Source organism: Salvelinus fontinalis, chromosome 10 (genome assembly GCF_029448725.1).
Source record: "Salvelinus fontinalis isolate EN_2023a chromosome 10, ASM2944872v1, whole genome shotgun sequence".
NCBI classification, from domain to species: domain Eukaryota; kingdom Metazoa; phylum Chordata; class Actinopteri; order Salmoniformes; family Salmonidae; genus Salvelinus; species Salvelinus fontinalis.
The window spans coordinates 44,750,526-44,776,439 of record NC_074674.1 but is presented as its reverse complement, the minus strand read 5'-3'; the positions used below and the strand labels follow the sequence as shown (position 1 = coordinate 44,776,439).

Here is a 25,914-nt window from a genome sequence, read left to right as displayed (position 1 = left end):
TAGGGAAGAGCCGATGGACTAGAAAAGGCCCATATCGGCCCGACGTATCGGCTGAGCTGTTTTTATTTGATTATTTATTTAATGTAACATTTATTTAACTAGTCAAGTCAGTTAAATTTACAATGACGGCCTACACCGGCCAAACCCGGACGATGCTGGGCCAATTGTGCGCCGCCCTATGGGACTCCCAATCACGGCCGGGTTGTGATACAGCCTGGAATCGAACCAGAGTGTCTGTAGTGACGCCTCTAGCGCTGAGATGCAATGCCTTAGAACGCTGCACCTCTCAGGAGCCCCGAGTTAAACATAACATTCAACATTTTTATATTTAGAGTTTAAATGATCAAATTAAAATCAGACTTTTTCCTAGTTTGAGTTGATCAGTTTCGGTCCAGGAGGGGTAAAGGGGATGTTTGACAATAAGAACTGCATTCCGAAGTCATATATAGGCGAATAAATTAACTTCTACTGCTGTAGATGATGCATCATGGGTGAATAAAACTTTATTTAAAAACATTGGGGTTTTTACAGGAACTTAAAATTGTTATGGTAATGAGATGTAGTTTTTTACAGGAATGTGAAAAAGTGTTATGGTAATGAGATGTAGTTTTTTACAGGAACGGGAAAAAGTGTTATGGTAATGGGACATGTCCACAGACATTGTTTGTACGTAATACATGTTTTAGTTTAATATAAACTTAAAGTAGTATAGCATCTTAATGATTTATAGACAAACCACAGCAACATCATTTTATAAATTGATCCAAGAATTCAATCACGATGCATTTTTTAATGAGAATTTTGGGGTGAAAATGTATAATAAAAAAAACAATCTGGCAAAAAAGAAAAAAAGAAACTTAGACATATTAGTCCTCAGAACGATAGTTGATTTTTTGCAGATGCATCATGGTTTTGTCACTCAATGTGCTACAGACGTTTTAAAACGGGTTTCATGAGAATCTCCCATCTCTCTAAAGGTAAAGAAGACATTGCTTGTCTTCCAAGTCGGGAATTGAGGAAAACATTTTGCGACAGAATACACCCTTGCTGAACACAACCTTGACATTCCCCCTTTTCAGTTCTCTTTCTCCTTTCAGAGATATCTCTCCTTTCAGAGATATCTCTCTCCTTTCAGAGATATCTCTCTCCTTTCAGAGATATCTCTCTCCTTTCAGAGATATCTCTCTCCTTTCAGAGATATCTCTCTCCTTTCAGAGATATCTCTCTCCTTTCAGAGATCTCTCTCTCTCTCCTTTCAGAGATGTATCTCTCTCTCCTTTCAGAGATGTATCTCTCTCTCCTTTCAGAGATGTATCTCTCTCTCCTTTCAGAGATGTATCTCTCTCTCCTTTCAGAGATGTATCTCTCTCTCCTTTCAGAGATGTATCTCTCTCTCCTTTCAGAGATCTCTCTCTCTCTCCTTTCAGAGATCTCTCTCTCTCTCTCTCCTTTCAGAGATCTCTCTCTCTCTCTCTCCTTTCAGAGATCTCTCTCTCTCTCCTTTCAGAGATCTCTCTCTCTCTCTCTCCTTTCAGAGATCTCTCTCTCTCTCTCTCCTTTCAGAGATCTCTCTCTCTCTCTCTCCTTTCAGAGATCTCTCTCTCTCTCTCTCCTTTCAGAGATCTCTCTCTCTCTCTCTCCTTTCAGAGATCTCTCTCTCTCTCTCTCCTTTCAGAGATCTCTCTCTCTCTCTCTCCTTTCAGAGATCTCTCTCTCTCTCTCTCCTTTCAGAGATCTCTCTCTCTCTCTCTCCTTTCAGAGATCTCTCTCTCTCTCTCTCCTTTCAGAGATCTCTCTCTCTCTCTCTCCTTTCAGAGATCTCTCTCTCTCTCTCTCCTTTCAGAGATCTCTCTCTCTCTCTCCTTTCAGAGATCTCTCTCTCTCTCTCTCCTTTCAGAGATCTCTCTCTCTCTCTCCTTTCAGAGATCTCTCTCTCTCTCTCTCCTTTCAGAGATCTCTCTCTCTCTCTCTCCTTTCAGAGATCTCTCTCTCTCTCCTTTCAGAGATCTCTCTCTCTCTCTCCTTTCAGAGATCTCTCTCTCTCTCTCTCCTTTCAGAGATCTCTCTCTCTCTCTCCTTTCAGAGATCTCTCTCTCTCTCTCTCCTTTCAGAGATCTCTCTCTCTCTCTCTCCTTTCAGAGATCTCTCTCTCTCCTTTCAGAGATCTCTCTCTCTCCTTTCAGAGATCTCTCTCTCTCCTTTCAGAGATCTCTCTCTCTCCTTTCAGAGATCTCTCTCTCTCCTTTCAGAGATCTCTCTCTCTCCTTTCAGAGATCTCTCTCTCTCCTTTCAGAGATCTCTCTCTCTCCTTTCAGAGATCTCTCTCTCTCCTTTCAGAGATCTCTCTCTCTCCTTTCAGAGATCTCTCTCTCTCCTTTCAGAGATCTCTCTCTCTCCTTTCAGAGATCTCTCTCTCTCCTTTCAGAGATCTCTCTCTCTCCTTTCAGAGATCTCTCTCTCTCCTTTCAGAGATCTCTCTCTCTCTCTCTCTCTCTCTCTCCTTTCAGAGATCTCTCTCTCTCTCTCTCCTTTCAGAGATCTCTCTCTCTCTCTCCTTTCAGAGATCTCTCTCTCTCTCTCTCCTTTCAGAGATCTCTCTCTCTCTCTCTCCTTTCAGAGATCTCTCTCTCTCTCCTTTCAGAGATCTCTCTCTCTCTCTCCTTTCAGAGATCTCTCTCTCTCTCTCTCCTTTCAGAGATCTCTCTCTCTCTCTCCTTTCAGAGATCTCTCTCTCTCTCTCTCCTTTCAGAGATCTCTCTCTCTCTCTCTCCTTTCAGAGATCTCTCTCTCTCCTTTCAGAGATCTCTCTCTCTCCTTTCAGAGATCTCTCTCTCTCCTTTCAGAGATCTCTCTCTCTCCTTTCAGAGATCTCTCTCTCTCCTTTCAGAGATCTCTCTCTCTCCTTTCAGAGATCTCTCTCTCTCCTTTCAGAGATCTCTCTCTCTCCTTTCAGAGATCTCTCTCTCTCCTTTCAGAGATCTCTCTCTCTCCTTTCAGAGATCTCTCTCTCTCCTTTCAGAGATCTCTCTCTCTCTCTCTCTCTCTCTCTCCTTTCAGAGATCTCTCTCTCTCTCTCTCCTTTCAGAGATCGCTCTCTCTCTCTCTCCTTTCAGAGATCGCTCTCTCTCCTTTCAGAGATCTCTCTCTCTCCTTTCAGAGATCTCTCTCTCTCCTTTCAGAGATCTCTCTCTCTCCTTTCAGAGATCTCTCTCTCTCCTTTCAGAGATCTCTCTCTCTCCTTTCAGAGATCTCTCTCTCTCCTTTCAGAGATCTCTCTCTCTCCTTTCAGAGATCTCTCTCTCTCCTTTCAGAGATCTCTCTCTCTCCTTTCAGAGATCTCTCTCTCTCCTTTCAGAGATCTCTCTCTCTCTCTCTCTCTCCTTTCAGAGATCTCTCTCTCTCTCTCTCTCCTTTCAGAGATCTCTCTCTCTCTCCTTTCAGAGATCGCTCTCTCCTTTCACTCATACTCCTGTCTTTCTTTCAGTCACCGATCCTCTCTGCCTATCTCTCCCCTCTTGACTGCAGCAGTGTAACAGTCTGTCTCTTTGTAATGCATGATGCCCGGCTGCCTTTCCCTCCAGAAGCTCCCTCCAGATAAGCACATTGACTTCACTCACTGGCATCAGTGACTTGCCAAGTTGCCAATTCTCCCTCTACCCCGCCTCTCTCTCCCCCTCCTTTCTTCTTCTTTCTTTCTTTCCCCCCTCTTTCCTTTGCAGACAGACCCCCCCCCCCACCACCCCCATCGGTAACCATGGTTATCATGTTTCCAGGGACACAGTTAAAGGAAATCTCCACCCCAAAACTGAATGTTGGCATTGGTTATTATTAGTCCATTGTTGATAGTCCCAAAATATTTTGCATGTCAGCAATCAAGTTTTCGAGATATCACTTTCGAAATACAGCCGCTATGATGCATATTGCATCATATGATGCTGCGTTTTATATACACACACACACACACACACACACGCAGAACTGTAATGTTAGAGAGAAAGAGGGGGGAAGAAAGGGAGAGACAAAGAGGAGGGAGAGTTGGCAACTTGGCAAGTCACTGATGCCAGTGAGTGAAGTCAATGTGGATATCTGGTCTAGGTTAGAGAGAGGTTCATGTCTGTTTACTCAGACCCTTGGCTCCTCTAGTAAGAGGAGAGGTAGGGGTGGGAGAATGGGGGGGTGGGAGAAGGGAGAGGTGGGAGTGGGAGAAGGTGGGGGTGGGAGAAGGGGGGAAGAGGAAAGGAGGGTGGGGGAGAAGAGACGGGAAGAAGAGGGGTGGGAGGGAAAGAGGAGACTGGGGAGGGAAAGAGAGGAGAGGGGAAGAAGAGAGATATATTGTGGCGATATTGACCTTTTCTAGTCTTGGTTAACGGCCCTTTATCGGCTTTGCCGATAATCCCTCTACATAGCACAAACATGCAGATGTACAGTTGAAGTCGGAAGTTTACATACACTTAGGTTGGAGTCATTAAAACTCGTTTTTCAACAACTCCATAAATTACTTGTTAACAATTTCTTGTTGGCAAGTCGGTTACGACATCTACTTTGTGCATGGCGCAAGTAATTTTTCCAAAAATTGTTTACAGACAGATTATTTCACTTATAATTCACTGTATCACAATTCCAGTGGGTCAGAAGTTTACATACATGAAGTTGACTGTGCCTTTAAACAGCTTGGAAATTCCAGAAAATGTCATGGCTTTAGAAGCTTCTGATAGGCTAATTGATATAATTTGAGTCAATTGGAGGTGTACCTGTGGATGTATTTCAAGGCCTACCTTCAAACTCAGTGCCTCTTTGCTTGAGATCATGGGAAAATCAAAAGAAATCAGCGAAGACCTCAGACATTTTTTGACTTCCACAAGTCTGGTTCATCCTTCATCCTTTTCCAAATGCCTGAAGGTACCACGTTCATCTGTACAAACAATAGTACGGAAGTATAAACACCATGGAACCACGCAGCCGTCATACCGCTCAGGAAGGAGATGCGTTCTGTCTCCTAGAGATGAACGTACTTTGGTGTGAAAAGGGTAAATCAATCCCAGAACAACAGCAAAGGACCTTGTGAAGATGCTGGAGGAAACGGGTACAAAAGTTTCTATATCCACAGTAAAAACGAGTCCTATATCGACATAACAAGGAAGAAGCCACTGTTCCAAAACCGCCATTAAAAAAGCCAAACTACGGTTTGCAACTGTACATAGGGACAAAGATTGTACTTTTTGGAGAAATGTCCTCTGTTCTGATGAAGCAAAAATATAACTGTTTGGCCATAATGACCATCGTTATGTTTGGAGGAAAAAGGGGGAGGCTTGCAAGCCGAAAAACACCATCCCAACCGTGAAGCACGGGGGTGGCAGCATCATGTTGTGGGAGTGGTTTGCTGCAGGAGGGACTGGTGCACTTCACAAAATAGATGGCATCATGAGTTAGGAAAATTATGTGGATATATTGAAGCAATATCTCAAGACATCAGTCAGGAAGTTAAAGCTTGGTCGCAAATGGGTCTTCCAAATGGACAATGACCCCAAGCATACTTCCAAAGTTGTGGCAAAATGGCTTAAGGACAACAAAGTCAAGGTATTGGAGTGGCCATCACAAAGCCCTGACCTCTATCCTATAGAACATTTGTGGGCAGAACTGAAAAGGCGTGTGCGAGCAAGGAGGCCTATCAACCTGACACAGTTACACCAGCTCTGTCAGGAGGAATGGGCCAAGATTCACCCAACTTATTGTGGGAAGCTTGTGGAAGGCTACCCAAAACATTTGACCCAAGTTAAACAATTTAAAGGCGATGCTAACAAATACTAATTGAGTGTATGTAAACTTCTGATCCACTGGGAATGTGATGAAAGAAATAAAAGCTGAAATAAATCATTCTCTCTACTATTATTCTGACATTTCACATTCTTAAAATAAAGTGGGGATCCTAACTGACCTAACACAGGGCATTTTTACTAGGATTAAATGTCAGGAATTGTGAAAAACTGAGTTTAAATGTATTTGGCTAAGGTGTATGTAAACTTTCGACTTCAACTGTAGGTCTACACCATCGTTCTTACCTACAAACTATGGGCAGATTTGAGTCATTCAGACAGAACGTGCATCGTCGTTTCATCTTTGTTCCTGCGTCCGCTCTCCTTGTTAGATATTATGCACATTTATGGTTTGGTAGGAAATGTTACCACCTTTTGATCTAGCTCTAACAGTAGCAGTAAACGGCACCATGTGATATGAGCAGTGGAGACAGATGTGAAAGTGAGCAGAGTTAGACCCTTGCTCTATCCAATCGTAGCAGTAGGATCAAGTTACAACCCACCCATTTCTTGACAGATAGTTGAACTAGCCAATCAAATGTCGTCCTGGCAGCTGAGTTGTTTAGAGATGCATCCTGACATCTGAAAGAAAATCCTGATCATGGAAAATGACAAAGAAATACTAGTTTCATAAGCATCTGTGATCACAAGTCATGACGTTACGTTGGACCCGTTTTTGCATTGAATAGATGTTATTGTATATTGTCAAACTAACAGCAGTGCCTATATGATGTCCTTCCATACAGGCGTGACCTGCTGGACTGGTGCTTCTCTGTAAATGGTGTTGATCAGTAGGCTAATGGAAGTCCCAAATGAAAGACAGATGTTTGTAGTCTGTAGACTCCACTGATCAGCTAAAACAAGATCAGTAAGTCAATGCACACACCCCTATTGAATATGCCTTCAGCTGTATTGTGTGCAGGCCTATGTCATCTTGATTTACCCAGGTTATCAAGAGATTTACCATTCAAATACATGTATTACCGCTATGTAGTTAGAATGGTCAAAACGAAGTGAATTGTACTGTTTGATTTTAAAATGGATGCATTAATGTACACATGGCTGTCTCTGGAACATTTTGTCATTAACATTTTCTAATTTTATGATATTGAATATCGCCTTAAAATAACGTCCATCTAGCTTCTTGACCCCCAAAATCGGTATCTGCATCATCCTTAAAGAAATCCATAATGGTCTTTCTCAACAACAAACAAAAAAAATTACTGCCGTTTTGGTGAACGTACAGCCAACTAGGTCAAATATAATACTGTGATACTGTCAAAACGATACGATATATCGGCAAAAATAATATCCCGATTTGTAACGGCATCGTCGCGTCTTGTTTTCATTAATTGAAATGAACGATCGTTTTCGGTTTTTTTTTCTGGTTCTATTTAGCCAGTTATCATCTTGTCAACTGCCACTGAAAACATAGGTGTTTTGACAAATATTTCTGGCACTATTTTTGTTGACGAAATGAATATTGTGTAGAATAGATCAGATTCCTGTAGAAGAGATCAGATTCCTGTAGAAGAGATCAGATTCCTGTAGAAGAGATCAGATTCCTGTAGGATAGGGAATCATTTCAACTCTCTACATTACATTTCTATCTGCAGCATTCTGTGTGTTTCAGTACATTGAAAGAACACACCCCTGGTCTAAGTTGCTGAGTATTCCCCTCAGCCCTGGTCCTCAGCCCTGGTCTAAGTTGCTGAGTACGCCCCTCAGCCCTGGTCCTCAGCCCTGGTCTAAGTTGCTGAGTACGCCCCTCAGCCCTGGTCCTCAGCCCTGGTCTAAGTTGCTGAGTACGCCCCTCAGCCCTGGTCCTCAGCCCTGGTCTAAGTTGCTGAGTATTCCCCTCAGCCCTGGTCCTCAGCCCTGGTCTAAGTTGCTGAGTACGCCCCTCAGCCCTGGTCTAAGTTGCTGAGTACGCCCCTCAGCCCTGGTCCTCAGCCCTGGTCTAAGTTGCTGAGTATTCCCCTCAGCCCTGGTCCTCAGCCCTGGTCTAAGTTGCTGAGTACGCCCCTCAGCCCTGGTCCTCAGTCCTGGTCTAAGTTGCTGAGTATGCCCCTCAGCCCTGGTCCTCAGCCCTGGTCTAAGTTGCTGAGTACGCCCCTCAGCCCTGGTCTAAGTTGCTGAGTATGCCCCTCAGCCCTGGTCCCCAGCCCTGTTCTAAGTTGCTGAGTATGCCCCTCAGCCCTGGTCCTCAGCCCTGGTCTAAGTTGCTGAGTACGCCCCTCAGCCCTGGTCCTCAGCCCTGGTCTAAGTTGCTGAGTACGCCCCTCAGCCCTGGTCTAAGTTGCTGAGTACGCCCCTTAGCCCTGGTCTAAGTTGCTGAGTACACCCCTCAGCCCTGGTCTAAGTTGCTGAGTACGCCCCTCAGCCCTGGTCCTCAGCCCTGGTCTAAGTTGCTGAGTACGCCCCTCAGCCCTGGTCCTCAGCCCTGGTCTAAGTTGCTGAGTACGCCCCTCAGCCCTGGTCCTCAGCCCTGGTCTAAGTTGCTGAGTACGCCCCTCAGCCCTGGTCCTCAGCCCTGGTCTAAGTTGCTGAGTATTCCCCTCAGCCCTGGTCCTCAGCCCTGGTCTAAGTTGCTGAGTATTCCCCTCAGCCCTGGTCCTCAGCCCTGGTCTAAGTTGCTGAGTACGCCCCTCAGCCCTGGTCTAAGTTGCTGAGTACGCCCCTCAGCCCTGGTCCTCAGCCCTGGTCTAAGTTGCTGAGTACGCCCCTCAGCCCTGGTCCTCAGCCCTGGTCTAAGTTGCTGAGTATGCCCCTCAGCCCTGCTCTAGGCTGATAAGGGATTGGGTTCTTCTCTGGCAGCAGCCGTGGGTTGAAACGAGGTCAGAGACAGAACAGTCTGGCTGTCTGAGAGTGTGTGTGTGCGTGCTGCGCTACACTGTTGAAGCAGGGGGGTGGTTGTGGCTGAAATCTCACTGCAGCAGCATATTTCTGGTTGCCTTGGCGGTATTTGGCTGCTGGGGTGAATGATATGGTGGTAAGGTATAGAGACTAACAGTAAAGTATAACTAGCTGAATTTAGGCTAACAGGCAAGTATAACTGATGCAGTTATATTGTGGGAAATATGACTGTCCTGCATAATCCATGTGGCCCTGCTGCTAGAACACCAGGGAGTAGGGACGGTTTCCCTGACCCAGGCCCTGCGTCCCAAATGCCATCCTAATCGCCAGCCATATAATGCACTAATTTTGACCAGGGAACACTAGGACTATGCAGGAAATAGGCTGGCATTTGGTACTTAACTACAGATTACTGGTAAACCTTTTCCTGGACCAGAAAACACTGTCGATAGAGATTCTCCACTGGGCATGCTTTCTAATCCAGGAATAGGTTTAATCTGGGTCCAGAGAACTGTCCGTATATAATACGGTTGAGAGGCATCTAGATTTTCATACAGTCAGACCGTTTCTGTACCGTATGGGGTACAGTGGCGTTATGTCTCTAAGGGTACGCTACGGATTTTAAAATTCCAACACGAAACCTTCTCTGGCGATAGTTTCGAAGCGCCACTTAACGGGCATTTTACTAGTCTGAAGGAATGCCACTTCTGAAGTGGGACTAACGTCCATCACCAGAACTGTTAATCAAATAATCTCGAGCTGCAGATCGCTCTCCTAAAAAAGTACTTTCAAGTTTAAATACCGAGACATTTCGTAAAAAGAAAACGTATCTTCCGCTAGGAATCGTCTCCTAAGATGTAGTATTTTTGGAACGGGGGGGGGGGGCGATTAATTAGTTGCCGTTCTTTTGAGAATGCAAACAATCGGATCTTTCATGGCAAGCTAGCGAGGGACGGAGAGAGAGGGGAGGGGCCACCGTGCAGTAGGCCTATCTATCGGCAATCAAAAGCTCTATCTTGCAATGGAATGCTCTATTTTGCAATTTCTTGGCTTGCAATGTCTCTCAACTTAAGTGAAGCAGGGCCTATCATCAATGAATAGGTTAGGATATTCTACTCCGAAGACTGAGCACACGCTCCTTGCATCATTAGTAAAGAGAAAGCAGTCGAGTCCCCCCCCCCCAAAAAAAGTTTTCCGGAAAAAAAGTTTTCCGGTATACATTTTTCTTTACGTTAAGGATACCAATTTTGTTTTAAATGTTTTACCGTTTACACCTCTAGTCTTGATAATGGAATGGGAGCGTGAAAGAGGACAGGGATTTTCTGGCGAGCACAACCAGCCTAGACACACTGTCCAAAATACCATGACCTCACACTCAGAATAGCCTACCTGGTTCAATATTTCACAGGCTCTCCGAGCTTGACATTTTGTCTGACGGTGTGTTTTCTCTTTGCTTTGCTGGTTTATTGGACTGGTTGAAATGTGTTCTTTCTCTCTTTTTTCCGGAGAGAGAGATTCTCTGGTGAGCACTATCGTCCTAGACACATGGGCTGCATCTAAAATGGTACCCTATTCCCTATATAGTGAACTAATTTTGGCCAGGGGGCCCTATGGCGCACCCTATTCCCTAGTGCACAACTTTTGACCACACCCTATTCCCTATATAGTGCACTACTTTTTACCAGACCCTATTCCCTATATAGTGCACTACTTTTTACCAGACCCTATTCCCTATATAGTGCACTACATTTGACCAGAGCCCTATGGCGCACCCTATTCCCTATATAGTGCACTACTTTTGACCACACCTTATTCCCTATATAGTGCACTACTTTTGACCAGACCCTGTGGGCCCTGGGCAAAATTGGTGCATTGTAGGGAACGGGGTTTGGGATGCCGCCATGGTCCGAAGTACCATTACCTCAGTCTCTCAGAATAGCCTACCTCGTTCAATATTTCAGAGACTCTCCGAGCTTGATGCTATGCTGTATGATGTTACGTTTCCTCTAGTCCTTTGTGGTTTATAGGATTGGTTTAGGCCTTTAGCCCGTTTGAAATTGTGCTAGGTTTTTCATTTTCCCTATCTCTCCACGCTAACATTAGAAAACAGAGTTCAGTACCATGGTTTCCCCTATATTAATGTTGATCGTTGCCACTACTCCCAACAAATCTTAGGGGAAACGCCTGATCTTGTTTGAAATCTTTATATCACATTTATTTTAGCATAGAGTCCCATTGAGACCAAGATCTCTTCTACAAGTAGCCCTGTACACAATTCATAAATACAACGTCATAGAAATATAGACGATTACAACTCAAGAGAAACAATCACACTCTTCTAGGGCTGTTCCCGACCCCCAAAAATATTGGCTAACCGAAAGTCGTCTGTACTTTCGACCAATCGATTGGTAGACATTTTAAAACGTGCATTTTTCCATCTAGAAACACCCTATGTGCTTTATTAAAATCAACTACATGTGCATTGATCTTGTCTGATGCTTTAAGCACACTGTTTGATGAAATAAGACGACAATGACTAGAGGGAGCAAGAGATCAAGATAAACCGGAAGAAAAAACCCTGACCTGACCCAACCATCCTCCCGCTCCATCTGGCCTTCGCAGATTTTGCCGTCGTCACTGTCCTGTACTTCCTAGTAATAAGTCGACAACCTTTCTCATGTGGAATAGCAATTTATCTTACCATTTCTACTGATCTCTGTGCAATTTATGATTTTCATACAGTGCATTCGGAATGCACTGTCAACTGTGGGACCTTTTATATAGACAGGTGTGTGCCTTGTCAAATAATGTCCAATCCAATTGAATTTACCGTAGATGGACTCCAATCAAGTTGTAGAAACATCTCAAGGATGATCAGTGGAAACAGGATGGAGAAAAAATACTATACATGGACCGTATATTTTTATGGAACCATGCAACAATAGAAACCTAGAGGTCGACCGATTAATCGGAATGGCCGGATTCATAATCGGTCGACCTCTAATAGAAACCCTATCTATCATCTTACAGTCAAAATACTATATTTTTTAAATGTAACCTTTTATTTAACTAGGCAAGTCAGTTAAGAACAAATTCTTATTAACAATGACAGCCTACCGGGGAACATTTAGATTAGCCTTGTTCAGGGGCAGATCAGGGGCAGATTTTTACCTTGTCAACTCGGGGATTCTATCCAGCAACCTTACCGTGGTCCAACGCTCCCACTACTAGGCTACCTGCCACCTGCCACTATAGCCTATTGTTGAACATGCTGTTGAACATGCAACTCCTTTAATGAAGAAGCTAATAAAACATTAGAAAACACAGGTCTAAACAGAGCAACTAATGTGAGCAGTTCCATATGTGACAGAGATGAACATTTCCGTCAAACTTAAGATTTCCCTTTCTTTCTATCACCGAGGATGTGTTGCTGATATCACTAGGATGTGCTGCTGATATCACTAGGATGTGTTGCCGATATCACTAGGATGTGTTGCCGATATCACTAGGATGTGTTGCTGATATCACTAGGACGTGTTGCTAATATCACTAGGATGTGCTGCTGATATCACTAGGATGTGTTGCCGATATCACTAGGATGTGTTGCCGATATCACTAGGATGTGTTGCCGATATCACTAGGATGTGTTGCTGATATCACCAGGATGTGTTGCCGATATCACTAGGATGTGTTGCTGATATCACTAGGATGTGTTGCTGATATCACTAGGATGTGTTGCTGATATCACTAGGATGTGTTGCTGATATCACTAGGATGTGTTGCTGATATCACTAGGATGTGTTGCTGATATCACTAGGATGTGTTGCTGATATCACTAGGATGTGTTGCTGATATCACCAGGATGTGTTGCTGATATCACTAGGACGTGTTGCTGATATCACTAGGATGTGATGCTGATATATCACTAGGATGTGTTGCTGATATCACTAGGATGTGTTGCTGATATCACTAGGATGTGATGCTGATATCACTAGGATGTGTTGCTAGTTTGACTAGGATGTGTTGCTGATATCACTAGGATGTGTTGCTGATATCACTAGGATGTGTTGCTGATATCACTAGGATGTGGTGCTGATATCACTAGGATGTGTTGCTGATATCACTAGGATGTGTTGCTGATATCACTAGGATGTGTTGCTGATATCACTAGGATGTGTTGCTGATATCACCAGGATGTGTTGCTGATATCACCAGGATGTGTTGCTGATATCACTAGGATGTGTTGCTGATATATCACCAGGATGTGTTGCTGATATCACCAGGATGTGATGCTGATATCACTAGGATGTGTTGCCGATATCACTAGGATGTGTTGCTAGTTTGACTAGGATTGTGCATTTGGCTTCTGGACAACGAAATAAAGTTGATATGAAAACCAATAGAACAGGAGAGAAATACTTAATGGCATCAGGAAGTCTTTATTAAAATAATTGCTTCCATGTTTCTATTAATAATGGTAAAGGCTAATTTGAAGCAAGGTAAGACATGTCTCATTATTTGAAGTAAAGTAAATTGTTCAGGTTTTAAACAATTCTACTGCCTCAACCTCACATTGTAAAGTGGTGGGTGAAGCGCTGATGGCCTGCCTACCGTGGACTATAGCCTATGCACTCGAATGGCGAATGGGAAGCATGCTTGAATTACGAGTTGACATCGAGAAGTAAAAAATAGCTCTTCTTTGTCGTGACTCGCGGCAATCAACGATTTCTAACATGCGATCCCATTTAGAATAGTTTTTTGTTTGCTCAACGACTGGGTTTAAAAGCGCATGTTTTCACTCCCAGTACCAGCGTTTTGAGGAGCTGCTATCGCGCTGTCTGACAGGTGATAGGCTATTCCGTTCCTCAAGCTATGTTCTGTACGCTGTCTGACAGGTGATAGGCTATTCCGTTCCTCAAGCTATGTTCTGTACGCTGTCTGACTGGTGATAGGCTATTCCGTTCCTCAAGCTATGTTCTGTACGCTGTCTGACAGGTGATAGGCTATTCCGTTCCTCAAGCTATGTTCTGTACGCTGTCTGACTGGTGATAGGCTATTCCGTTCCTCAAGCTATGTTCTGTACGCTGTCTTGACAGGTGATAGGCTATTCCGTTCCTCAAGCTATGTTCTGTACGCTGTCTGACAGGTGATAGGCTATTCCGTTCCTCAAGCTATGTTCTGTACGCTGTCTGACTGGTGATAGGCTATTCCGTTCCTCAAGCTATGTTCTGTACGCTGTCTGACTGGTGATAGGCTATTCCGTTCCTCAAGCTATGTTCTGTACGCTGTCTAACTGGTGATAGGCTATTCCGTTCCTCAAGCTATGTTCTGTACGCTGTCTGACTGGTGATAGGCTATTCCGTTCCTCAAGCTATGTTCTGTACGCTGTCTGACTGGTGATAGGCTATTCCGTTCCTCAAGCTATGTTCTGTACGCTGTCTGACAGGTGATAGGCTATTCCGTTCCTCAAGCTATGTTCTGTACGCTGTCTGACAGGTGATAGGCTATTCCGTTCCTCAAGCTATGTTCTGTACGCTGTCTGACAGGTGATAGGCTATTCCGTTCCTCAAACTATGTTCTGTGCACTGTGGGTAAATAAGATGCATGACGACTAAAGAAAATACACACTTTAATTTAATTCCACAAAATTATGCAAATTGACCTATAGACTGGTATGCATGACCTGTCAAATATATTTTTGGCTGTTAACCGACTAATGGTTAACTGTTAGCATCCTTACACCCTAGGAGTACTGAGCTGGGAGTATGCCTCTCTCTGTGTCTCTCTCTGTGTAGGAGTACTGAGCTGGGAGTATGGCTCACTCTAAGTCTCTGTGTCTCTCTCTGTGTAGGAGTACTGAGCTGGGAGTATGGCTCACTCTAAGTCTCGAGCGGCCGATGGGAAGATCACCTACCCTCCGGGGGTCAAGGAGATCTCCAGCAACATCTCCAAGGAGGAGATGGTCCGCCGACTCAAGGTCAGTAATGTCTCTATTTATTAGCCCTTACCACAGCCCTATAGCCAGGACTGTTCAACTCCGCTCCTGGAAGGCCTAAACACTTTGGTTTTCATCTCCTTCTAATTAGGGACTAATTCAGACCCGGGACATGAGATGACTGCAATTAGATACTAAGGGGAAGGAGAAAAAAAACAAGTGTTCTGGCAATTGAACAGCCCTGCTATAGCCCTACATTATGATTATTATTATACTCGAGTCCCGCAAGGATGTGTTCTTGGACCTCCTTTTTTTTCAGGTGAACTGTAGAATTTGTGGCCCATGCTAGACGGACCATGGAGAAGAAGCCCTTATACAGGATACTAAAGATTGACTGTGATTTTATTGTTTGACTACCTGATTGTTTGATGTGTGAAGATGTTCATGGACATGGATCAAGACGGGGAGGAAGAGAAGGAGCTTTACCTCAACCTGTCAGTCAATCAATGAATCCACCTCACTCTCTCTCTCTCTCTGTCTCTGTCTCTCTGTCTTTCTGTGTGTGTGTGTGTGTGTGTGTGTGTGTGTGTGTGTGTGTAGATGGTGGTGAAAACGTTCATGGACATGGATCAGGACAGTGAGGAGGAGAAGGAGTTGTACCTGAACCTGGCTCTCCATCTGGCATCTGACTTTTTCCTGAAGCACCCTGACAAGGACGTTCGCCTCCTAGTGGCCTGCTGCTTGGCTGACATTTTCAGAATCTACGCCCCAGAGGCCCCCTACACATCACCTGATAAACTGAAGGTAACTTCTCCATACATATCACCTGACAAATTGAAGATAACCTCGATATCACTAGGATGATTCTACCAAATATTTTTGTTGTCTTGATTGTTCTGGCAATTTTCACATAGAAACTTAATTGGGAGGAAGGATGTTTGAAATGCTTTTTACATTTGCTTTTAAATCCCCCCCCTTTTTTTTATCATGACGAAAGTGGACGTTTTTAGGCCCTTTTTAGACCTATACATGTAAGACCCTATGAGCCATGAACCAGACATGATACAGACAACACCTTGTTGTCATTATACTCCTCATAGTGTGCTCTAACAAATGGAGTATGAATAGATTTTTTTAAGCATTCATTTATTAAATATTTAAAATGTTAATCTCCAAACTACCCTTATTGATTTTGTTCATTTTAAGACATATTGTTTGGAACAATATACTCTACAAGTACATCACATTTCCAGAGTGGGCTCTCTGCTAATTCTCAAGTTATGATAAATGTTACGCGCATTCATCAACACAGTGAATGGGAAAATGGAGTCAAAGAGAACTCCCTCTGCTGGTGACTTGCTGAATGTGCAATCATTAAAGGAGTGCTGTGATTGGTTAATGACCTATATTGTCAATTTCTGTGTATAAACAGGGTCATATCGTTAAAAGTACCAGAAAGTCACTCTGGAAATGTTACGTGTTTGAAGAGTATATAGTTATAACCAATATGTTTGTTTTTTTTAAATACAAAAAAGAAGCAAAATCAAAAGGGTTGTTTTGATGTAATTTTTTGGATGTTGAATAAATTAATGTGTATTTCAGAATCTATACATACTCCATATGTTAGAGCACACTATAAGGAGTATGATGTGTAACCTTTTTTCAACTAGGCAAGTCGGTTAAGAACAAATTGTTATTCTTACAACGATGGCCTACACCCAGCCAAACCCAGACGATGCCGGGCCAATTGGGACTCCCAATCACGGCCGGATGTGATTCAGCCTGGATTCGAACCAGGGACTGTAGTGACGCCTCTTGCACTGAGATGCAGCGTCTTAGACTGCTGCGCCACTCGGGAGCTTCGAGCCTGAATGATACTAGGCCTGACCACATGTTGTTGACTGGTCGATTGTTTGGTCAATTTATTTAGTCGAGCAGTGGCAAATATATGCTTTTGAAAATGATATGGACTAATCCATTGTGGAAGCCGCGGGGATGGCACACCAGTAGTACATTTACTGTTAATTCCCATCATTTCTAATCTACAATGTTCATTTAATGCATTCAATATATTATTATTACTACAGTCTTACTGTTGTCATTGTAGGAGTGGACACGTTGTCTCGGTGTAGGAGTAGATACGTTGTCTCGGTGTAGGAGTAGATACGTTGTCTCGGTGTAGGAGTGGACGCGTTGTCTCGGTGTAGGAGTGGACGCGTTGTCTCGGTGTAGGAGTGGGCGCGTTGTCTCGGTGTAGGAGTGGGCGCGTTGTCTCGGTGTAGGAGTGGACGCGTTGTCTCGGTGTAGGAGTGGGCGCGTTGTCTCGGTGTAGTAGTGGGCGCGTTGTCTCGGTGTAGGAGTGGGCGCGTTGTCTCGGTGTAGGAGCGGGCGCGTTGTCTCGGTGTAGGAGCGGGCGCGTTGTCTCGGTGCGAGGAGCGGACGCGTTGTCTCGGTGCGAGGAGCGGACGCGTTGTCTCGGTGCGAGGAGCGGACGCGTTGTCTCGGTGCGAGGAGCGGACGCGTTGTCTCGGTGCGAGGAGCGGACGCGTTGTCTCGGCGCGAGGAGCGGACGCGTTGTCTCGGCGCGAGGAGCGGACGCGTTGTCTCGGCGCGAGGAGCGGACGCGTTGTCTCGGCGCGAGGAGCGGACGCGTTGTCTCGGCGCGAGGAGCGGACGCGTTGTCTCGGCGCGAGGAGCGGACGCGTTGTCTCGGCGCGAGGAGCGGACGCGTTGTCTCGGCGCGAGGAGCGGACGCGTTGTCTCGGCGCGAGGAGCGGGCGCGTTGTCTCGGCGCGAGGAGCGGGCGCGTTGTCTCGGCGCGAGGAGCGGGCGCGTTGTCTCGGCGCGAGGAGCGGGCGCGTTGTCTCGGCGCGAGGAGCGGGCGCGTTGTCTCGGCGCGAGGAGCGGGCGCGTTGTCTCGGCGCGAGGAGCGGGCGCGTTGTCTCGGCGCGAGGAGCGGGCGCGTTGTCTCGGCGCGAGGAGCGGGCGCGTTGTCTCGGCGCGAGGAGCGGGCGCGTTGTCTCGGCGCGAGGAGCGGGCGCGTTGTCTCGGCGCGAGGAGCGGGCGCGTTGTCTCGGCGCGAGGAGCGGGCGCGTTGTCTCGGCGCGAGGAGCGGGCGCGTTGTCTCGGCGCGAGGAGCGGGCGCGTTGTCTCGGCGCGAGGAGCGGGCGCGTTGTCTCGGCGCGAGGAGCGGGCGCGTTGTCTCGGCGCGAGGAGCGGGCGCGTTGTCTCGGCGCGAGGAGCGGGCGCGTTGTCTCGGCGCGAGGAGCGGGCGCGTTGTCTCGGCGCGAGGAGCGGGCGCGTTGTCTCGGCGCGAGGAGCGGGCGCGTTGTCTCGGCGCGAGGAGCGGGCGCGTTGTCTCGGCGCGAGGAGCGGGCGCGTTGTCTCGGTGTGAGGAAAAAGGTTTAGATTTATTTCATTCCATTAACCAGTTGTCAATTTATTCGTTATCTTTTTGTTTGGACGGCTCCTGTCAATCTTGAGTAAGGACAACGCACGCACTTGATTACGTATATAGAAGTAGGACTAGTCTACATGTATAAACGTGTCCATATGGAGATCTGATACTATTTCTGAGTGGCTTAACTCACCATCACTGTGGCGCTTCTCAAGTAATGTTTTTCTTCGCCTTAAACAGCAAGTCAACAAAGTCTGTTTTTACATTAATTGAGACAGGCTGCATTGAGGAACTATTGTACATTTTCCAACTCTCTCCCTTTCGATTACCACTCAGCATGGAATGGGGGGGAATGGCATGCTCTGATCCGGTGGAAACTTAATAAAATAGGCCTACCTGATTTACTTCTTATCCCTTGCACAAAATAGCCTACAGCTGTGTCTGTTTGTCCAGAGCTCACGGAAGCAGGAACCTCTGAGGGCACAAGAATATTTTATACAATGTTACAAGTTTGCGGCAGGACCAAGTTTAATACAGTAGCTGCTCCAATGTTTCCAGTTCCTTGCAGACAGGCCACATGGGTAGCCAATGTGATTCATAGGATATTTATTTTTATCAGGATATTTTCTACCTGCAAGCTGCTATGTTTTAATTTGTTGGCTTTATATAGGCAATTTTTTACATAGTTGGTAATAGAAGTAACTTTTTATTTTTTTGGGTGTTTATCATTTTTTATTTAGATATAATTTTGATTAACCAAATGCCATTGATTTTGCAAAATGAATATATTATTATAAATTATAAACTGTTCCACGAAAATATGCATATGAAAATCATAACTGGCACGCAGATAAGTACAAATGGTATGATAACTTGGCACTCCAAATGGAAAAAGTTGCCGACCGCTGGTGTACTTTAGGAGCGTAACGGCACAGTCTGCAAAGGCCAGCAAGCAGCGGGAGGAGGGGGGTCTGGAACAGGTATTTCATTTCTTCTGGTTAGAGTATATTGATCTCTGGCGCCCTCTTTAGTAATTTGTCTTCATTTTTAAATTGCAATGCTTAAAGCATCAGACAAGCTCAGTAGCCTACATACAGTTGATTTTATTCTAACAAGGTGTGTCTATATATGGAACAAATACACGTTTTTAAAATGTTGACCAAATCGATTGGTCGAAGGAACAGACGACTCTCGGTCGACTAAGTTTTTTTTACGTCGGGGACAGCCCTAAATGACACTAAGATGATGTTTGTATCATGTGAGGTTTACACGTCATATTTTCTTACAGGAAGCACGTAAAAGGGTTCAAAATGGCCGATTTCATCATGATATTCTCAAAAATGGTTTGTGATACAAATGTTAAAACCATGTCAAACATCCTTCCTCCCAATGAAGTTACTACGTGAGAATTTGCCAGAACAATCTGGAATCCCCCCCCAAAATATTTTCAGCTGGCGATCTCAACTCTTGCCAATTGAGATCGCCACAGACAATAAGGCTAGCCTAGACCCTTCACTCTGTCTTTAGCTACAGTTAGTGAGCTGAAAGTAACACATCCGTGTTTGGTCTGTAGACTGCTTCTAACGGTTATTGATGGTTGTGTGTTCATGGTTGTTATTTTCAGGATATCTTCATGTTCATCACTCGCCAGCTGAAAGGACTGGAGGACACCAAGAGTGCTCAGTTTAACAGATACTTCTACCTGCTGGAGGTAAGTGGTCAGGGGTTAGGGGTCAGTTCAACAGATACTTCTACCTGCTGGAGGTCAGGGGTCAGTTCAACAGATACTTCTACCTGCTGGAGGTCAGGGGTCAGTTTAACAGATACTTCTACCTGCTGGAGGTCAGGGGTTAGGGGTCAGTTTAACAGATACTTCTACCTGCTGGAGGTCAGGGGTTAGGGGTCAGTTCAACAGATACTTCTACCTGCTGGTGGTCAAGGGTTAGGGGTCAGTTCAACAGATACTTCTACCTGCTGGAGGTCAGGGGTTAGAGGTCAGTTCAACAGATACTTCTACCTGCTGGAGGTCAGGGGTTAGGGGTCAGTTCAACAGATACTTCTACCTGCTGGTGGTGCATGTGTCTGTACTGCGCATTACATATCCTCGCTCTCTCTCTCTCTCTGTATAGTGTTAACCTCTCTCTCTGTATAGTGTTAACCTCTCTCTCTCTGTATAGTGTTAACCTCTCTCTCTCTGTATAGTGTTAACCTCTCTCTCTGTATAGTGTTAACCTCTCTCTCTGTATAGTGTTAACCTCTCTCTCTCTCTGTATAGTGTTAATCTCTCTCTCTCTCTCTGTATAGTGTTAATCTCTCTCTCTCTCTCTGTATAGTGTTAACCTCTCTCTGTATAGTGTTAACCTCTCTCTGTATAGTGTTAACCTCTCTCTGTATAGTGTTAACCTCTCTCTGTATAGTGTTAACCTCTCTCTGTATAGTGTTAACCTCTCTCTCTCTCTCTGTATAGTGTTAACCTCTCTCTCTCTCTCTGTATAGTGTTAACCTCTCTCTCTCTCTCTGTATAGTGTTAATCTCTCTCTCTCTCTCTGTATAGTGTTAATCTCTCTCTCTCTCTGTATAGTGTTAACCTCTCTCTCTCTCTCTGTATAGTGTTAATCTCTCTCTCTCTCTGTATAGTGTTAATCTCTCTCTGTATAGTGTTAACCTCTCTCTCTCTCTGTATAGTGTTAATCTCTCTCTGTATAGTGTTAACCTCTCTCTCTGTATAGTGTTAACCTCTCTCTGTATAGTGTTAACCTCTCTCTCTGTATAGTGTTAACCTCTCTCTGTATAGTGTTAACCTCTCTCTCTCTGTATAGTGTTAATCTCTCTCTCGCTCTCTCTCTCTCTGTATAGTGTTAATCTCTCTCTCTCTCTCTCTCTCTCTCTCTCGCTCTCTCTCTCTCTGTATAGTGTTAACCTCTCTCTCTCTCTCTGTGTAGAACATAGCGTGGGTGAAGTCCTATAACATCTGCTTTGAGCTGGAAGACAGCAATGAGATCTTTACTCAGCTCTACAGGACCCTGTTCCAGGTCATCAAGTATGTACCACACATATACACCCCTCTCTTTCTCTCTCTGTGTCCCCCCTCTCTTTCTCTCTCTGTGTCCCCCCTCTCTTTCTCTCTCTCTCTGTGTCCCCCCTCTCTTTCTCTCTCTCTCTGTGTCCCCCCTCTCTTTCTCTCTCTCTGTGTCCCCCCTCTCTTTCTCTCTCTCTGTGTCCCCCCTCTCTTTCTCTCTCTCTGTGTGTCCCCTCTCTTTCTCTCTCTCTGTGTGTCCCCTCTCTTTCTCTCTCTCTCTGTGTCCCCCCTCTCTTTCTCTCTCTCTGTGTGTCCCCTCTCTTTCTCTCTCTCTGTGTGTCCCCTCTCTTTCTCTCTCTCTCTGTGTCCCCCCTCTCTTTCTCTCTCTCTGTGTGTCCCCTCTCCATCTACTCAACACAGCCTTGAGGGCTGAATTCTGCAGCAGAGAACTTGGCAGTGAGCGAACGAGATCAGAGCAGCTTGTGTGTAGCATCGCTCATGCCCCGCCCACCTGAGGATCTGCTTTTTTTCGGCCAGCTATTTCCTGTGTTTGAGGGACGCAAAATCCACTTGTCACTTAAATCTCGCTGGATTAATTGCTTTCATTTATACCCCCGTCACTCTTTAATACTCTAACTTGTGCCTGTCGTTTTTCCCCCCCGTTAACGTGACGACCGTGGAAATGTTTGTAATGACCTGTCAAACACACCCCGGTAATGTCTGAAATGGGCTCGGTGGAATACATCGTCTTTCTGTTGCCTCTATCAGAACCTTAAAGCTTAGTTGGGGATGTAACCACATCGGCTCGACACTTACATCATATTTGTAAATACACCCAGTGTATTAAGTCGAATGAGGCACATTTAATTTGATTCATTTTACCTCAGAAGTATTTATTCAAATACCTGATAGCATTAGAACGTGTGTGTGTATGAATGCATTCTAAGAAGAAGAAAAAAGGTGAATTCCCGCCAAAATCCCTGAAATTCATGAATTATTTCTCTGTGCCAGTAAAGTGTTTTATGTGCAGTAATTTAGTCTGTATCTGAAGGATTTTAACAATTCTATAAGTTTGGAGTGTCTTCATCCATTGTCCAACTGTTGCATTTATTGGAATTGTCTTTAAAAACCTTAACCTTTCTAGGACACACGTTCCGCTAGCGGAACCCCTCGACAACATTCCGCTGAAAAGGCAGCGCGCGAAATTCAAAAATATTTTTTTGAAATATGTAACTTTCACACCTTAACAAGTCCAATACAGCAAATGAAAGATAAACTTCTTGTTAATCTACCCATCGTGTCCGATAAAAAAAAAAAAAAAGGCTTTACAGTGAAAGCACAACATATGATTATGTTAGGTCAGAGCCAAGTCAAAAAAACACAGACATTTTTCAAGCCAAAGAGAGGAGTCACAAAAAGCATAAATAGAGATAAAATGAATCACTAACCTTTGATCTTCATCAGATGACACTCATAGGACTTCATGTTACACAATACATATATGTTTTGTTTGATAATGTGCATATTTATATCCAAAAATCTCAGTTTACATTGGCGCGTTACATGCAGTATTGTTTTGATTCCAAAACATCTGGTGATTTTGCAGATAGCCACATCAATTTACAGAAATACTCATCATAAACATTGATACAAGATACAAGTGTTATTCACAGAATTAAAGATAGACTTCTCCTTAAAAACCTTTTGACAATTGTGATGACGTGTGTGTGTGTGTGTGTGTGTGTGTGTGTGTGTGTGTGTGTGTGTGTGTGTGTGTGTGTGTGTGTGTGTGTGTGTGTGTGTGTGTGTGTGTGTGTGTGTGTGTGTGTGTGTTATCTTGGTGAATAGAGGGTAATGGTCTTAGGAATGTGAGTAATCAATCTGGGTAGAAGTTGCGTTTAGGCCCAGATCTAGGATCAGCTAACATCCCCCCCCCATCCTAACAGTAACCATCGATCTGTGTAGAAGTTGCCCGTAGGCCCAGATCTAGGATCAGCTAACACCCCCCCCATCCTAACAGTAACCATCGATCTGAGTAGAAGTTGCCCTTAGGCCCAGATCTAGGATCAGCTAACACCCCCCCCCCCCATCCTAACAGTAACCGTCGATCTGGGTAGAAGTTGCCCTTAGGCCCAGATCTAGGATCAGCTAACACCCCCCCCCCCCCCCCACATCCTAACAGTAACCGTCGATCTGGGTAGAAGTTGCCCTTAGGCCCAGATCTAGGATCAGCTAACACCCCCCCCCCCCCCCACATCCTAACAGTAACCGTCGATCTGGGTAGAAGTTGCCCTTAGGCCCAGATCTAGGATCAGCTAACCCCCCCCCCCCCCCCATCCTAACAGTAACCGTCGATCTGGGTAGAAGTTGCCCTTAGGCCCTGATCTAGGATCAGCTAACATCCCCCCCCATCCTAACAGTAACCATCAGGGAAGAAACATACAAAACTGATCTTACATCAGTGTTAACTTCAGCCTAGTCTACCTGGCTCTGGATGCGGCTCCCTGGTGCTCTCACTTTGGGGGAGCACCAGCACAATACCAGTGTCGTCATATGTGAAATCAGCTTTTGTAGAAGAAAAAATATATATATATATATAAACATTTTAAAAATGGTACCCGATGACATACTATCAAAATTCAAAACAGTGATTTTTCTAAAACGGAGATTCGTGGTGACGTGGGGGGAGCAAGAACATCCCCTCCCTTGGGCTTGAAACTCGTTTTGAAAAATCTGTTTTCTTTTAGTCCTGCACTATAAAAAAATAATTTACGGCAACAAGAAGACACTTACTATTATTAGTAGATGTAACTCAAAGTAAAGTTCAGGGAATTAATAACACGCATAAAAATGTCTTGGGTTATACTGATAATAGTATTAAATATGAGTTGATATTTTTAGTGAAGCCAACATATTAGTGTTTTGAAAACGCTTAATGTTTAACGCTGTCCACTGTATTTAATCATGTGGCATTTGAAACTACTTTAGTAGGTATTGTGGAGCACAGTGTTAGGTGGGATACCAGGAGTGTCCTACCTGGAGCACAGTGTTAGGTGGGATACCAGGAGTGTCCTACCTGGAGCACAGTGTTAGGTGGGATACCAGGAGTGTCCTACCTGGAGCACAGTGTTAGGTGGGATACCAGGAGTGTCCTACCTGGAGCACAGTGTTAGGTGGGATACCAGGAGTGTTCTACCTGGAGCACAGTGTTAGGTGGGATACCAGGAGTGTTCTACCTGGAGCACAGTGTTAGGGGGGATACCAGGAGTGTTCTACCTGGAGCACAGTGTTAGGTGGGATACCAGGAGTGTCCTACCTGGAGCACAGTGTTAGGTGGGATACCAGGAGTGTTCTACCTGGAGCACAGTGTTAGGTGGGATACCAGGAGTGTTCTACCTGGAGCACAGTGTTAGGTCGGATACCAGGAGTGTTCTACCTGGAGCACAGTGTTAGGTGGGATACCAGGAGTGTTCTACCTGGAGCACAGTGTTAGGTCGGATACCAGGAGTGTTCTACCTGGAGCACAGTGTTAGGTGAGATACCAGGAGTGTCCTACCTGGAGGTTGAACTGTAAACAGTGTATGTTGCTGAATTAGCCTCTTGTCATTGAGAATGGTGATGGTTGTCTGATCATTGAAGGTCATTCTGCCTGACGGGTTTTTGATATCATCATGATCCGTTACAGCTCATAGCACAACACGCTGCTTAATACTAATGTAGAAGGATACTTTTATTTTCTTCAATCATACGTACAACATTGTGTAAAATTATCACTCTATAAATGTTGAATTACCCACAATCCTCTAACAAAACGGGCAAGTTGTTGAGTTATTATAATAATGTACTAAATGTATTAAAATTAAAATAAACATTTTATTTCTTTAGTTATCCTCTAAATATTTTGTGGGGGGGGGTAAAAGGAAATTAACAAAATCATTAAAACAACTTGAACACCTTTATTAAGTTTATGTTTAAAAAAAAATATTTTTTTCCATTTCAATTCCCCCACAGAATAATGTTTTACAGTGTATCCTGTTACAAAGAAAAGTTAAAACGTGATGAAATTGCTCTTTTAAGCCAAGGTCCGTATGTATCGAGTGTCTCAGAACAGGAGAGCTGATTTGGGATCAGTTTTACCCTTTTATGTCACAATGAATAAGATTACATGGACAGGAGGGGACCTGATCCCAGATCAGTACTCCTAGATGCTTGATACATACAGTGATGCATACAGTGGCCCGTTTTACTAGGTACACCCCCGTTCACGAAAATGGTTCGCTCCTACAGACAGTGAGTCACGTGGCCGTGGCTGGCAGACAGGCATCGAGGCATTCGGCTACTGTTTGATTAAACGTTAGAATGGGGCAAAACGAGTGACTTGAGCGTGCTATGATCGTCGGTTCCGGGGCGCGTCGGTTCCCGTATCTAGGAAACGGCTGGCCTGCTGGGGCTTTTTTACACACGACTGTGTCTAGGGTGTTACTGAAAAAATGATGCGACAAACGAAAAACGTCCAGTTGGCGGCAGTCCTGTGGGCAAAAACAGCTTGTTGATGAGAGATGTCGAAGGAGAATGGTAGGAATGGTGCGAGCTAACAGGCGGGCCACAAACAGGCCAATAACGGCGCAGTACAACCGTGGTGTGCAGAACGGTCGGTCTTAGTCACGGATGGACTATTGCAGCAGACGACCACACGGGGTTCCAGTCCTATCAGCGAATAACAAGAATTAGCGGCTCCAATGGGCAGGCGATTTCCATCACTGGACAATTGAGGAGTGGAAAAACATCACCTGGTCCAATGGAACATGGTTCCTGTTGCGTCATGCTGATGACAGAGTCAGGATGTGGTGTAAGCAGCGTGAGTCCATGGCCCCATCCTATCTGGTGTCAACGG

General features: G+C 44.9%; 1 protein-coding gene across 3 annotated transcripts in view; it reads left to right on the top strand.

The window, feature by feature from the left end:
* LOC129864188 (sister chromatid cohesion protein PDS5 homolog B) overlaps positions 1 to 25,914 on the top strand; it is a 94,649-nt gene that overhangs the window by 13,732 nt on the left and 55,003 nt on the right. For 2 of the 3 annotated variants that reach the window (XM_055936874.1, XM_055936873.1), the window contains exons 2-5: positions 14,521 to 14,646; positions 15,205 to 15,408; positions 19,626 to 19,712; positions 20,944 to 21,041. In XM_055936874.1, the coding sequence (XP_055792849.1) occupies positions 14,539 to 14,646; positions 15,205 to 15,408; positions 19,626 to 19,712; positions 20,944 to 21,041 (497 nt within the window). In that variant the 5' untranslated portion in view covers positions 14,521 to 14,538. Of the gene's footprint in view, positions 1 to 14,464; positions 14,647 to 15,204; positions 15,409 to 19,625; positions 19,713 to 20,943; positions 21,042 to 25,914 lie in introns of all 3 variants that reach the window. The other variant, XM_055936872.1, reaches the window with a different exon arrangement.